This window comes from Fibroporia radiculosa (genome assembly GCF_000313525.1).
Source record: "Fibroporia radiculosa TFFH 294 genomic supercontigs, scaffold20660, whole genome shotgun sequence".
Lineage (NCBI taxonomy): Eukaryota > Fungi > Basidiomycota > Agaricomycetes > Polyporales > Fibroporiaceae > Fibroporia > Fibroporia radiculosa.
In genome coordinates, this window is record NW_012133499.1 from 106,177 (window position 1) to 120,773 (window position 14,597).

Here is a 14,597-nt window from a genome sequence, read left to right on the forward strand (position 1 = left end):
TTCGCTTGTGTTCTTCGTACCTTTCGCGCCATGATCAAGCAATTCATCTCAAGACAACGTTGTCACTATTTGAATAAGACCAGGTGACCGACCGCGTCCCTGCAAAGAAATTCGGGCAAATATCACGTGTACGTGTATAATTGAACTACAGCCCGTAGATTCTCCGTTTTCGCTGGAGGTGGCCAATACTTTCACATCTCTATTATATCTCTCTGAATACAGTGCGATACGCGGTCAGGAACATTCTCGTGGACAAACTTCGGATGCGTGTGTACCTCACGACGTGTTCTGTTCTGCGAGCTTCGCACTCTGATGCCGGGTCGTTCACTATATAAAGCCACTCGACGGCTTCGAGGTGACTCCAGCGCTGAGTAGCTGGAGGATCGCTAAACAATGCGTTTACGTTCGGTGATTCCCTTTGTGACAGCATTCGCTCCTTTGGTGGGGGCTGCCTCAATCGTAGAGAGAAAGGTACGCCATCCTTACTAGTGCCTTCGTTTGCTTGCATTAACTTGCCTATGCTTCAGCACGCTGCCAGAGATGCCAGTGAGTTGTTGATTGCCTAGATATGCAAATAGACTTTAGAGTAGTCACCCTAGCGTCTACATCAGCTGTGACAGGATATGTGAAGACTTCAGGCCAGAACTTTGTACTGGATGGAGAAACATTCACGGTAGTGGGGTGAGTGGTCCTTCAAAACTTGGTATCGCAAATATTGGCTCAGACGTTTTGGCATGGAAAGTGCGAACTCATACTGGGTTGGCCTCACAGGGCTCACCACGAGTGAAATGGACCAAACCTTTTCTGACATCGCAGCAGTAGGCGCCACCGCGGTCAGGACATGGTAAGATTGTCTCAGAGCTGGGAATTTCAGCCTAACGATCGCTCGTAGGGGCTTCAATGATGTGACTACACCAAGCGGTGACTACTACCAGCTCTGGACCAATGGTACTGCGACAGTGAACTACGGTCCTACCGGACTAGAGAACTTCGGTACGTTATGAGTCTCGTTCCACGACTTATTTCACAATCTGACCGTATCACAGATAATGTCGTTGCGGCCGCTAAAGCATACGGTATCAGACTGATAGTCACTCTGTACGTGAAGGGGCCATTGATAGTAGGCAAACCAACTGATTGGCATTTCTAAAAGCACTAATAACTGGGACAATTATGGTGGAATGGATGTTTATGTCAGCGAACTAACTGGGACAGACTACCATGATTACTTCTACTCTGACCCTGTAGTCATCGTAGGTGTTTTCGAACTGCTCAGCTTGTATTCTCACTGAGTTATTATTATCCTAGGCTGCTTATAAAACCTACGTTAACGCGTTCGTTAGTCGCTACATTGACGAGCCTGGTATCCTCGCTTGGGAGCTCGCCAACGAGCCGCGATGCGCGGGCAGTACAGGGTGTGCTTCTTATCTAAACATAAACACGCAAATTTGAAAGCTAAGTGAAGGCATATGTTAGCGTTACCTCAGGCAACTGCACCGCTCCCTTGATTACCAGTTGGATTGCGGAAATGTCAGCTTATATCCACTCGATTGATTCCAACCACCTTGTCGGCATTGGAGACGAAGGCTTCTTCGATGACCCGAGTAGCACCGACTACCCGTACCAGTGCGTATCCCACTACCGTGAAATGGCTCCCCTTGACGTTGAACGCGCGCAGGGGTGGAGAAGGCATTAATTTCACAGCCAACCTCGCTGTACCCACTATTGACTTTGGAACCGCACACGTACGTTGCTTCGTCGGAGCTGTATGATATTTCGTCAGTACTGACTTACTACAGTTATATCCTGTTAGCATTCCATCATAAATTTCACACTGGCCTAGCTGACATTTCAATCACTATAGCTCAGCTGGGGTGAGACCGAGGACCCCATCGAATGGGGCGTTGAGTGGATCGAGAATCATGCCACTGCGCAGAAGGCTCAGAATAAGCCCGTCTTGTTGGAGGAATTTGGCATAACGAGCAACAAGACTGAGACGTACGAAGCGTGGTACTCAGCAATCGTTAGTTCTGGTTTGACTGGAGATCTCATCTGGTTAGTTGCTGCACTCATTCTAATATGATAATCCGGATACTAAATATATGGGAATATTTAGGCAAGCCGGCTCCTACCTTGCAAGCGGACCCACACCGAACGATGGTTACACGGTGCGTTTGCAGTTTAATATACGCTCGTAGTATATAATATAATGAACGAACTATAGGTATATCCCAACGACACTGTATACGGTCTTGAGGCCTATGCTGCTGGACAACTGAAGGCAAGAAACGCTGCATGAGTGTATGAGCCGTTGTTCTGGAGCAGGTCGAAAGCGTTTGTACTTCCGCAGATAATACCATCGCCTATATCGTGAATGCAGGTCAGCGTGGCGGACAACTTCCGAAACTGAACTTTTTTGCTCGAGTGCATCGGGATGATCAAGCCCATGCCTGTCCCCTTCTTCTGTAAACAAGCCTATAAGTTGGACATCTAATGTGCATCGTGACCTAATAGTGCCAGCTTCAAGTAATCAGCGTGACTGTTTATTCAGAATTGCAAGGAACTATACATAGATAGTCCCGCTTGTTCGACTCCGACACTGGGCTTGACTTCACGGTTTATCCCGCTTTGTTATCCCGAGTGCGCAAGTAGTGAATGCGATAGCGATCACAATCTGCGAGGACATTCATGTAAGCCTAAGAGTGCAGGTCGTGCATGCCTAAATCAACTTTGACGGTGATCCGGTCGCCGGTTCTGTCGGCCGGGGCGGGAATCCTTAGTTTGCTACTAGCCTACCACCACACGTCCACTGGTACCGCCCAGCCCTTTCTCGACGGTGTAGCGTTCGACAAGTATCCGGAATTGACAGCAGTGGCCTCAAGGTTTTATGCGCATAAGATGATGCGATAGGGGAAGCTGAAGGTGCTAGGGCGCTCTCGGGAGCGGGTCGAGTTCTGAGGCGATCCTAATCCGAATTCATGGCGGAGGTCATATAAGGAGGCCGAAATCCGTCCCCAAGGGGCGACAACCGTCCTTTGTGTAGCGTCGACGTTTCTAGCACAACACCTTTGCCAACATTCATGTTTCCTCTCGCCTGTAAGTCTGTCCCTCTGGCCGCTGCACGCGCTTGTTTCCACGGTCGAGCCGCTGCGCCACGTCTTCCATCCACATCCCGACTCGTAAATGCTACGCGTACGTTCTCAATCTCCTCAGCTCTCTTAGGCGCTGCCGCCGCCGTGGGACGAGCTTCACCTGTGGGAAATGGTGTACCACCAGCGGAACCTTGGAAGCGGCACATCAGTCCTGATCCTTCGACGCCCACTGTCTTCACATTCTTCGAGAAAGCAACCTCGACCTGGCAGTATATTGTGGTCGACCCGCACACTTCGGACGCTGTGGTGATTGATCCTGTCTTAGACTACGATGCCAGTTCTGGATCCATCACAACCCAAACTGCGGACGGCTTGATTTCATTCATCCGTCACAATGGATTGACCGTCCGTCGCGTTCTGTAAGCATCAATGTATACCCTGCGTCTCTTCTATTCCTACAAATCACAGGTTCTGACAGTTGTCTCCACGATCTAGGGAAACTCACGCACATGCGGACCATCTGACCGCTGCTCAGTACGTCAAGCAGCAACTTGGCCAGGACATTTCCGTATGTATTGGCCAAAGAATCACCAAAGTGCAGGAGACCTTCGCTCCCATTTACGGCTTGGACGATATTTCCTCATTTGAGAAGGCGTTTGATTGCTACTTCAAGGATGACGAGGAGTTCAAGCTCGGTGAACTGTCTTGTCGCGTGATGCACTTGCCGGGCCATACACCAGATCACGTTGGCTACCTTGTCGGAAAGGCTGTATTCACAGGAGATTCTATATTTAATGTACGTCTCATACCCCCTCACTATCGTGGTGTTATCTCATCATCGTTTCACGTCAGCCTGACGTTGGATCCGCACGAGCAGACTTCCCGGGTGGGGATGCAGAAGATTTGTACGCGGTGAGATCTTATTCCACGGTTGCCAGATGATGTCAACTGAGCCATCCACTGTAGTCGATGAAACGACTGCTCTCCCTTCCACTAGATTACCGTCTTTTCGTTGGACACGACTACCCACAGGATCGCGATCAGACTTGTTGGTCGACCGTGGAGGAGCAACGCGAACGCAATAAGCATCTGAAGCTAGGTACCGACCCCGAGACCTTTATTCGCTGGCGAAGGGAGCGTGATGCTGTGCTCGGTGCGCCGAGACTGCTTCATCCATCGCTTCAGGTGAATATACGCGGGGGGCGACTGCCACCCAAGGACGAGAAGGGCCGAGTATATTTCAAGATCCCAATCACCTCGACAGTAGATCTATGATTGTCAACGTCTTTCGTTGAGGGGTTTGATTGCTTTAGTGATTGGTGTACCGTGCCCTTTGACAGCCTATAATTCGGAGTAGAGTTGAATTAGACGGCTCCGGATCCTAGTCAATACTCGTCCCTCTATTGCTACCTCAGAAAGCTTATGATCGCTGAATTATGGAATATATATGCCTTGGTTTTTGCTTGGAAAGGTGCACAATTGAAATCCACGAAGCTTCTTGACGGGGCCCGAGTCGGGACCTGTGCATCGGAGGGCCGCCCGGAGCACATATGTGCCCAATCGGTTCAAAACTTGCTACCGATCATCAGTGTCGCTTGCGTTGGACAATCGCTTTTAGTAGTAAATAACACTGTAAGATAAGAGCGTGGCAAAAGCATGCAAGGTACGTTTCAACTCCTCCCTCCCACTGTGTTTTCCTGTGCTCTTGATCATGATGTCTATGCAGTCGGCGCAACTTGGGTCACTTGTGAGAAGATGCGCACGACCGAGCTCTCACCTGTCTGTGCTCAACACTCAATTACGCGTGAACAGTCAAGCACGATATGGGTCCACCAGCACTGCACTTAGTATTGAGGTCAGTCCACTCAAGTCAAGTCGTCTTGCACATGTGTCGAAATCTGAATTGGGAATCAACACGGTCGCCAGCCTTCGCGAGTGGAAGTCGAGCTCACGCAGCAGCCTAAATCTAAGCCAGACCCATCTACGCTTACATTTGGGAAAACCTTCGTGAGTGGAATTCGATCAATGTATTGTGAACGCATGTCGACTGGTTTTCTTTGCACGTGAACAGACTGATCATATGTTAACGATCCCTTGGAATGTCCTCACAGGATGGGGTGCACCTCGAATTCAGCCTTGTATGTGGTGAGCATCCGGATGCATTGGTAGCTAACGCTTTGCCTCTTGTAGATCGCCCACTAGAACTCGAACCGAGCGCGGCTGTGCTGCACTTCGCGTACTGTCTGTTCGAGGGTCTCAAGGCTTATCGCGACTCCCAAGGGGAAGTTGCGCTGTTCCGACCTGACATGAACATGAAGCGAATGAACACGAGTGCAGAGCGTCTGACGTTACCCGTGCGTTGCTTCTATAGTGATATCCGATGCGTAGTTGACCATGTCTCCATGCATCGAACAGACATTCAACGGTGATGGTGTAATCGAGCTTGTGAAAAAGTTGATCCGACTGGACAAAGACTGGGTCCCGAATGAAGCAGGGTACAGTCTCTATGTACGACCTTCGTTAAGTGAGTCCTATATGCGAACTTAATGGGTAGCAGAGTCTAATGACAATACCATCCGATAGTTGGTGTGGAGCCAACCCTAAATGTTGGGCCTCCCTCGGATGCCCTCCTCATGGTCATCTGTAGTCCGGTCGGACCCTACTACCCACATGGCTTTAAGCCTGTGGCACTCTATGGAACAACTGAGTACATTCGAGCAGCGCCGGGTGGTACGCCTTCATTGTTTAATTAGAACAGGCACGTACTGATTCACATATTTTGCACCTCAGGTATTGGCGCGTACAAGCTGGGTGCTAACTACGCTCAAGGCCTGGTCGCACAGAGGATGGCCGCTAAGCTTGGATACATGCAGAACCTCTGGTTGCATGGCCCCGATCACCTAGTCACCGAGGTGCTGATTCTCTTAATATCGGGTTCTCCCTGAATAACCGTTCGTAGGTGGGCACCATGAACGCGTTTGCGGTGTTCAAACATCCCGACGGAGGTATTCCTAAGTCCAAACTCAAACTCTTTACCCACTGATATGGTCCATGAAGTTGTTGAACTTGCAACTCCACCATTAGATGGTATGATCCTCCCGGGAGTGACGCGCGATTCTGTGCTTGCTCTCGCGCGTGATCACGTAGCGGGCAAGTCAAACATACCAGGCCTTTCGGAGAAGCTAATTGTGTCTGAGCGTTCAATACCTATGAAGGAGGTCAAGGAGGCTGCGCGGGCTGGGACATTGGTTGAGTTCTTTGGTACAGGTGAGTGGAACGGCCAACAAAATCCACTTTATGGGCCAGCGACATCAAGGAGGTGTTGACGACTTGCATATAGGTACGGCAGCGGTAATTTGCCCCGTGGATCGCATTGGATATCTCGGCGAGGATGTGCATCTCCCGACAGGCCCCGATGGAATGGGGCCAGTATCACGTCCCATTTGGAAGCATCTCGTGGGGATCCAGACGGGAACCATTCCCCACCCATGGCGAGTACCTATCGTGTAGACAGGTCGTCAGGCGACATCGTGCATGATGTGATCGTTGTACCAAAATCTGAGGCGGGGCACGGTCGTTCATTTTGGTGGAGCTGAGCTGCTTCTTACACAATGTAAAAATGTTTGTCCAGAAGACTGGCTTTGCCTATGCCCGTCTGCCTCGTGCGAGAACGCGGGGGATGAATTTTTGGTGTTGGGTCCTATTTTGAGGTGAATATGAGTAGCAGATGACGTCGGTCCGACATACACACAGGGCGAGGATCTCATAGCGGGAGAGCTGAAGCCTACGCGAAGAGGTACTTCTATCCTGGCATGTCTTGTGAGTACTCCCACGCCGAGCATAAGATGATAGCGTCGGTATGATGCATTGTCTGTGGGATATGCAAGGATGCTGGATTCAGCGCACTGGACAGAATTTTCTATCAGATGAAAAGGCAAGGTTTGATTTCCCTTTGCGCATATGCATGTGCACATTGGCGGTTATGTATCCAAGCAGCGTGGATTGGGTGTGGTGGGCTGTGCAACTTCGAAAGGGGAGCGAACACAGTTGACAAAAACGAAGGCACACACGCGGCATACACCACATCGACGTCTCTGAAGGACCAGTACCCGTGGTGGTTCCGCAGAGGGTCGACCGAAACGGATTGGGGCCAGAACCATGCGTCCCACGTGACCGCGTGTGATGCCTGCCCGTCGCGTCTGGCTTAAAAGCGACCGCTGGACAAGACCGAGAGGTAGGCATATCATCCCCTCTCAGGCATCGCCATGGCTGGTCAACCTACCATGCTCAAGCTCTTCGGAATCCGCTCTCGCTCTCGTTCCCCTGCTGGCGAGAAGAAGGAGCCCACATCTGAACCTCCCGTCGAGCACCACGACGCGGTGGCTGGCAGTGACCATCAAGCTGAATCGCATACGAGCGACGCAGAGCATACTCCCGATACCCATATAGACGCTGCGACTCACAGTTCACCACTCTCAGAGGCGAAGACACCTGCTTCCCCTTCTACGGCTGGCTCCGGAGGAGAGGAGCAACAGAATTCCAAAAGGCCTACTGAGAATGCTCAGCGACGCTTCTCATGGCTGCCCCTCGGGAAGGGTGCCAACCCAGAGGTCAAGCCTACAACCCAGGAGCAGGAGAAGAAACCCGTGGTAGAGCAACCAGCATCCAGGCCGACGATAGCCCGCACGCGCTCCGAGAAGCAAGCTCAGCAGTCCGCATTGGTCCTTCGCGAACTCATCGTCGGCCCATCTTCGACTGCATCCAGCAAGTCCAAGTCCAAGTCCAAGGCTACATCTGGTGCTGATGTAGATAAGGTCAAGGCGCAGCTGGGACGGCCAAAGTCAGCGAACAAGGTGATTGCGCAGCTCCGGCAGCTGTCGTCTTCAGACGAGCCTGTTGTAGTGGGGACAGGTCCGAACGGGGAAAAGCTAACCGCTGTCCAAAAGGGACCCATCCATGCCGTATGCCTACCGTATCGCGATGCAGAAGCACACGAGCGCCATTTCTCCCAGCTCGCGCAAAATAAGGCGACAACGGCCGCATCTGCACAACCCCCGAAGACGACAGACACGAAGACGAGTGTACATAGCGTTCATGTAGAGTCGACAACTACGACCGCAGAGGTCGTCAGTGTTGCGAACGCATCTATCACCACGCTGAAAACCGTCTTCTCAGAGATGAATCTTGTCAGCCTTATCACGACACCTGACCTTGGCCTCAATGGACCTCCGGACGGCCCAGGGATATTGAGCGGCGCATTGCCCACAGCTCAGATAATTCTGGAAGGTGTAGAACAGATCACGCCCCAGCTGATGGCGCTAGGGTATGCCACAGGGAAAGCAGTGATGCCTGACCATGCTGGTATGTCCTTCGTAACTATAGAACCGAGATGATATCAACGCTGAATGCACCTCATCAGGTGTTCACCCTCCTACGGATCGAATGTCGGCGATCACCTGTATGTAACCTGATACATCATCGTATTTACGTGAAAGCTGAGACTCATTTTCAGATTGGTGGGGCTTTGAGATTGTGTTACCCCCGCCCTCATTGGAATATCTCCAGGTAGGTCCTTAGGTCCTATATATCTGTTTCGAGTCTGAACCGAGACGCTAGAATGTTCCCTCGATCACCCATGCTGTCATCAATTTCCTGACCGCCTTGTCTTTGGTCGAAGGAGGTGTACGCGAAATCATGCCTTTCATTCGTTACATTTCCCAGTTCATTGATACTGAGTTTAACATGATCCAAGGCGAGGATCAGGGCCAAGGAGTTGTATGTGCTGCCACTTGGTAAATGCTTCCTTTTCGGATGATCTTCATAAGTCTGATATTTGCTTCGTAGGATTATGCCCGCTGCATTGGTCCCACGACCTTGGGATTTCTCGCCTCCTCCTAAGGCAGCATCAATAGACACGTCAGCGGAGAAGCCCACATCCGATACAGCTACTTCTACGCCTGCAATCGCTCCTGCGAATATGTCGGTACCAACAATCGTCGTCGCAAGCGATACGCAGGATCAGAAGGTTGAAACGGCTCCGCCCCAGATTGAGCTGACTTCAGTACCATCCCCCTCCTCGGAAGTTCCCAAGGCTACAGCGGAGAATGAGGCCGGTCCCGCCGCAATTGCACTGGCCGCGTGACGATACACTTGCGTGGAACTCGCGGTATTGCAACATCGGACAATCCGTCGCTCTTTTTTGACCCTCTTTGATTCTCCATATGTTCTATTGCTCTGCTAGCCTACACACGGATACCCTCTCGGTTGCTTTCTGTACATGCCTCTTCTGATATTTTGGGTTGTCATAGTGCTTCTCGTTTTGGTCTCATTATCTTTACCTCCAGATAACAGCATTTCATAGCTCATATCTTACAGTCTTGATACCCAGCATATCGCATCGTACATCTCATGCATACATTTTGTCGATCGTTGTTTCAAGTGAGAGTTATTTGAGTCGAGTCAAGCTTGAGCACGATAGAAGGAATTACTCCCTATACTTGAATTCATGGATCGGGATGACTCATGGAGGTATAGACAATGCATGGATACAATTGACTTTGTGTACAGCAGCTATAATTCAGCATCATGATGAGCTCGCAAGAGTCGCCTCCTAATATAATATTATACACTTCAGATATTCCTCACTATCCTATCTCTAGGCCCAGGTGTAAGCCACCATAACGCGCTTACTGGGTTGTGGCGGTGCCGTCGACCTCTGAATCACGGTGAAGGGTCAGAACAGGAACCATGAGGCGGATGCATTACATGCCGATGTAATCAACGACGTCTCCTTGGAGGGATTGGAAACGATTAAAATACTCTTCCGGCAAGGTCGCGGAAAATCCCTAAAATGAAAGGGGTGCTCTGAGAAGCTGACCAAACGGATCATTCTTCGACACTCACTTTGAGGAGGGGCTCAAAGCTTTGGCTTACATGACCACCTTTGACGATACGGCAAACGTGAATAGGCCAGTATCGCGTATGCAGGCGTGAGGCGTACCGTTGTTATCCACATCTCTCGCGTAGTTGGCGACCTGATCAGCAGTTACGTGATCCTTAAAGACAACGATGTATTCTGTAGATCCGAGCGATCAGCGGACCGGAAGAGGGTGGGGGATAGGAAGGACACTGACTGCCAGACATTGCTGTGGAATTTCGGCTGAGTATAGCGAAGGACGTAGCGGGGGATTGGTGGATCTCGAGCGGAGGCAGTCGAATATAAAGGCTGCGAGCCACCAGTGCCACTCCCACTGCGGCCCTAGCAGTGTTCAGCACGGGGCCACCGCCATTCAGCAGGACCCCGGAAAATCCCCTATGAGGCTCGATCCCTCGGGCACCCATGTTCGGCGGTCGGAGGAGGCCCAAATCCGGCCTGTATGCTCCTGGAGATTAGTCGACTTTCGACTCAACTGGGATCGAACCTCGTAAAAATCGCAGAAATTGCGGCTTTTGTCTTCTTGTATTTTCTATCCATCACATTGACATTCCCCACCGATATGAGGGTGCTTCGAGACTGAATTTTCTGCTCCCTGGTCGGTGGGGATTCAACTGCTAGCTCCAAAATCTCCGAGACAGGCTTGAAAGGATCGAGGATTGCAGAAGGAAGATCGAGATCCATACTATCATTGCACCAGTAATGCAACATTTTCAGTATCTGGGCTCCCTATAGTGCAAATCTTACCAGAATGTTCCGGAGTTTTCATCAGTCTATGAAGAATGTTCGAAAGTACACACATGAATTTCGTAGGCTCAGTGTGTCAAGAATTAAGCAATACCGAGAGCAAAATAAAATCGCAACAGTAGTGCAACTTTTCTCCGAGGCACGTCACGTCAACCGTCACAACGCCGCGCATGCCGTTTTCTTTGTCCGCCCGGCGTTCAGTGGCTGGACTGCGAAGCTATGCGAAGTACGCCACTACTACCATCAGCTGTGTCAAGATTCACGATGCCGATTGTGGCTAAATGTCACAGATTTGAGTCGCTATCGTTCAAGACAGGATTCAGGAGGGGTTCGCTATGCAGATTATTCCGAAGAAATTAGAATAAGTGTGTGTATGTTCTTCACATGGCCATGGTGCGTTATTGTGTCAATCGGAATTGGTGATCACATGCCCGAGGCCACTCTTGATTGAGATGTAGTCCTCAAAACACACTTGCGAGGCATTCGAGTCGCTCTCGCATTTCTCATTCATACGAAACCTACACAGTAGTGATCATACTTGTATTTTGTATCATACATGATTTATTGGTACTTTTAGAGGCGGAGGAGCAGCTGTAAGTTCAGTAATTGCACTACTGTTGCAATTGTATTACTGGTGCAATGATAGTAGCGTTAGTAAACTTTCAAGACAAGACTTAGGTCTTTGAATGGTGCGCTGCAATCACATTGTGGCAATCTCGTATGAAACAATACAAATAGTGATGATTATTTTGGGGATGTTTGGGTTCAAGATAGCCTATTTCATTTGCTCGAGAAAGTAGTATGACTTTAAGTGATTGGTAGCACGCCGTTCGAGATCGGTGATATCATTGTCAATGTGAGACCCCCAAATTGGCGGCCATGGAACCGGAGATCCCGCCAGAGACCCTTGTTTCGGCGGTCATGAACAGCAACTGACCCCAAATTCGGCCCTCGGAGATTTAACATAAGGGTTCTGGGGACCCCCATTTCGGTAACTCTGGTATCGAGGTCCATAGGGGCTTTTCCCGGGCCCTCGTTCGACCGTATCTCAGGTCCCTTCAGGCTTCAGCTGAGCTCTTTGAAGCAGGCCATACTTACCGACCAAGCCTGAATGATGCAGGAACTCCCTGATCTTACCGAGATTGAAGTTCGTCTTCTCGGCACACATATGGAGCTGTGACTTTGTACTGCGTCGGACCAGCGCACTGCTGCTATTGCTCGAATGTTCGAACTTGGGCTAAATAGTAAGTTTCGCGAACTCATTGCATGTGAACAGGGAATGCCGTCCTAAAAATATGTGATCCCGGTCGTTTGACTAGTATCCAAAATATCCTTTGGACGGAGCGTATCTCTCATTTGCAGCTGTTACACGGCCTTCCCAAACCAACAATGGGTCCCACTGAGGACGGGCGGCAAACTGTCAAGCCTCAAGTTTCAAGGCTAGTATTGATATTGGAGCGTCACGCGGATAGTGCAGCGCTGTGCTTTGGCCCTTCACGCTGTATCTATCAATGATATATATCGCCATGATAAAATTTCCTCCTTTTCCTCACTCACTTGTCATCCCAGCTCCCGTTTGTGGACGCCATGTTCCGTGGACTGCTTCACTTGTTAACGGTGCCCTCCTTTCTTTCTGTTCTGGCTTATGGCTCGACCTCTCTCCAAACCTTTTGGCCTGCTGCCGTTCCTTTAGCTGTACGTTCACCCTACCTTAGTGCTTGGCAAAGTACTACTAAGGGCATCAATGTGACGAGCGAATGGTCGCGATTTTGGCCTAATCATGTTAGTAATCTGCGACTTCACTCGCGAGTTGCTAATTCATGGATATCCAGGGCTTGCTTTTAGGCTGGACGGGACACATCAGAGTGGACTCCACTACGTACAGGTGGCTTGGAAATGACACTTGGTCAACAGCAGGAAATCTTGCCGGCATAGAGGTCACACCAACGCGTACCATTTACAACGTTCAGGCCGGCCCGATGGATGTTACGATCACCTTCCTTTCTCCCATAGAGGTGCGCCTTGCAGGATTGAAACTCGTCTGTGAAGCTAATCAGCGGAAGCATGTAGCCGTCGGACTGGGTCCGGCAATCTATCCCCTTCTCTTACATGGCCGTCAATGCCAGTTCTAACGATGGACTAGCACACTCGGTGCAGCTTTATTCCGATATTACTGCAGGTAAGTGTTGAAATCTTTGCTTGCAAGTCAATGGTGTCGATCTGGGTATAATGTAGAGTGGGTATCCGGCAACCGGTCCGCTCTGGTAAACTGGAGTACTGCCACCACGGACCAAAGTGTATATCACAAGATTGAGCTCACATCGCCGACTGCGTTCGAAGAAATACAAAATCAAGCTAACGATGGTGTTGCCTATTACTCAATGACCATGGTGTGTATCTCGAAAGACCATAAAAGGGTATCTGATTTGATAATTTGTCAAGGGCCCCCACGTAACGTATCAGACAGGCTCGGCTCCGACCGTCCGCACCCAATTTCAGCAACAAGGTAGTTTACAAAATACGAACGATACCGACTTCCGCATCATTGGGCCGTGAGTAGCTGTCAGTCGTCAGCCCACGCATAAATGTTGAATTACAACAGAGCCGATCAGCCAGTCTTTGCAATTTCTGTAAACCTTGGTAGCATCCAGGCGACTCAATCGTCTGTTGTCTGGGCAATTGGTTACGTTCGAGACCCATCGATCAAGTATACCACCTCTTCAGGCCAAACCCAACTTCGCAGCCCGTATTATCGAACACAATATTCATCCGTTCAAGACATCGTTAGTGAATGGTATCTCTTAATGCGAATGATGTCTAAAATGCACTTAGATTTCGGAATTCTTGTCTGACTACAGCAATGCGGAGACGCGAGCAGAAGATCTCGATAATCAACTGATGCAGGCGTCATCGAGTATTTCTAATGAATACAGCCAAATTGTATCCCTCGCTGCTCGTCAAACATTTGGCTCGATAGATATCACTGTTGCCAACGGGACCGATGGCAACTGGAACACTTCCGATGTGATGATTTTTATGAAAAATATGGGGATCGACGGGTTAGTTGAGAAGATAAACTCTTTGTCTGTGCTCATCACTCTTTAGACGAGTAAATCCTGTAGAGATTATGTACGCCTCATTCCCCCTATTCCTTTACCTCAACGCGTCGTTCGGTAAACCACTTTTGGCACCTCTTTTCGAGTATCAAGATTCCCCTCAGACCGCTTTACCATACGCGATGTCTGATCTTGGTGAGTTGTTACTAGCCCCGACTTTGAAACGAGCCATCTTATGCGTAATTCCAGGGGGATCATACCCGATTGCATCCGGAGAGAATGGAACATCGAGCGAGAGTGAGAGTTCTTGGGGTATCGAACGCAAGTCTGCTTTGTGTTTGATGCCGTTTGGCCCTGCTTACGCTCTACATAGAATCTGGAAATATGCTCATCATGACTCTGGCTCATGCGAGGCTGACTGGAGATGGTTCACTGATTGGCCAACATGTACATCTCGATGCTTTCCGTTTGCCCTCGGGATATTGATTTTGGTGAATTCTTTTACAGTATGGCCTCCTTAAGAATTGGACAAATTATCTCCTTCAATACTCCCTAAATTTTAGTGGCCAGTACGCTCATTTTCTGCCAATGTTCTATTTCAGACCCATCGACACTATTTTCGTAGGAAGGATGCTGACGATCAGAGCACAGCAAACATGACTAACCTGGCGATCAAGGGTATCATTGGTATTCAAGCGATGGCAGAAATAAGTGACGTGTCCGAGAAAGCTGAGGATTACCAGTTATTTTCAGTACGTCGCGATGTGT

At 49.8% G+C, this 14,597-nt stretch overlaps 5 protein-coding genes across 5 annotated transcripts; 4 read left to right on the forward strand and 1 right to left on the reverse strand.

Annotated features, from left to right (window-relative positions):
- Positions 1-393: 393 nt before the first annotated feature.
- FIBRA_07952 (uncharacterized protein) lies at positions 394-2,299 on the forward strand (the record flags this gene model as incomplete). Its single annotated transcript, XM_012329613.1, has 14 exons — positions 394-471; positions 528-546; positions 600-681; positions 743-844; positions 893-993; positions 1,047-1,098; positions 1,154-1,253; positions 1,309-1,415; positions 1,477-1,626; positions 1,679-1,745; positions 1,800-1,808; positions 1,865-2,055; positions 2,117-2,168; positions 2,225-2,299. 14 exons carry the CDS (start codon positions 394-396, stop codon positions 2,297-2,299), a joined length of 1,185 nt encoding a protein of 394 aa, XP_012185003.1.
- Positions 2,300-3,080: 781 nt separating this feature from the next.
- FIBRA_07953 (uncharacterized protein) lies at positions 3,081-6,602 on the forward strand (the record flags this gene model as incomplete). Its single annotated transcript, XM_012329614.1, has 13 exons — positions 3,081-3,511; positions 3,588-3,888; positions 3,945-4,004; positions 4,059-4,277; positions 5,019-5,099; positions 5,164-5,230; positions 5,283-5,446; positions 5,508-5,616; positions 5,676-5,822; positions 5,883-6,004; positions 6,052-6,097; positions 6,150-6,359; positions 6,433-6,602. The coding sequence occupies 13 exons, from the start codon at positions 3,081-3,083 to the stop codon at positions 6,600-6,602; spliced, it is 2,127 nt and encodes a 708-aa protein (XP_012185004.1).
- A 755-nt stretch (positions 6,603-7,357) lies between these two features.
- FIBRA_07954 (uncharacterized protein) lies at positions 7,358-9,234 on the forward strand (the record flags this gene model as incomplete). Its single annotated transcript, XM_012329615.1, has 5 exons — positions 7,358-8,453; positions 8,512-8,550; positions 8,605-8,657; positions 8,709-8,884; positions 8,937-9,234. The coding sequence occupies 5 exons, from the start codon at positions 7,358-7,360 to the stop codon at positions 9,232-9,234; spliced, it is 1,662 nt and encodes a 553-aa protein (XP_012185005.1).
- A 619-nt stretch (positions 9,235-9,853) lies between these two features.
- On the reverse strand, positions 9,854-10,710 carry FIBRA_07955 (uncharacterized protein; the record flags this gene model as incomplete). Its single annotated transcript, XM_012329616.1, has 5 exons — positions 9,854-9,937; positions 9,996-10,033; positions 10,093-10,167; positions 10,226-10,464; positions 10,514-10,710. The coding sequence occupies 5 exons, from the start codon at positions 10,708-10,710 to the stop codon at positions 9,854-9,856; spliced, it is 633 nt and encodes a 210-aa protein (XP_012185006.1).
- A 1,650-nt stretch (positions 10,711-12,360) lies between these two features.
- On the forward strand, positions 12,361-14,350 carry FIBRA_07956 (uncharacterized protein; the record flags this gene model as incomplete). Its single annotated transcript, XM_012329617.1, has 11 exons — positions 12,361-12,555; positions 12,606-12,788; positions 12,844-12,952; positions 13,009-13,163; positions 13,216-13,325; positions 13,376-13,556; positions 13,606-13,832; positions 13,879-14,024; positions 14,079-14,154; positions 14,203-14,276; positions 14,337-14,350. 11 exons carry the CDS (start codon positions 12,361-12,363, stop codon positions 14,348-14,350), a joined length of 1,470 nt encoding a protein of 489 aa, XP_012185007.1.
- Between the last annotated feature and the right edge of the window lie 247 nt (positions 14,351-14,597).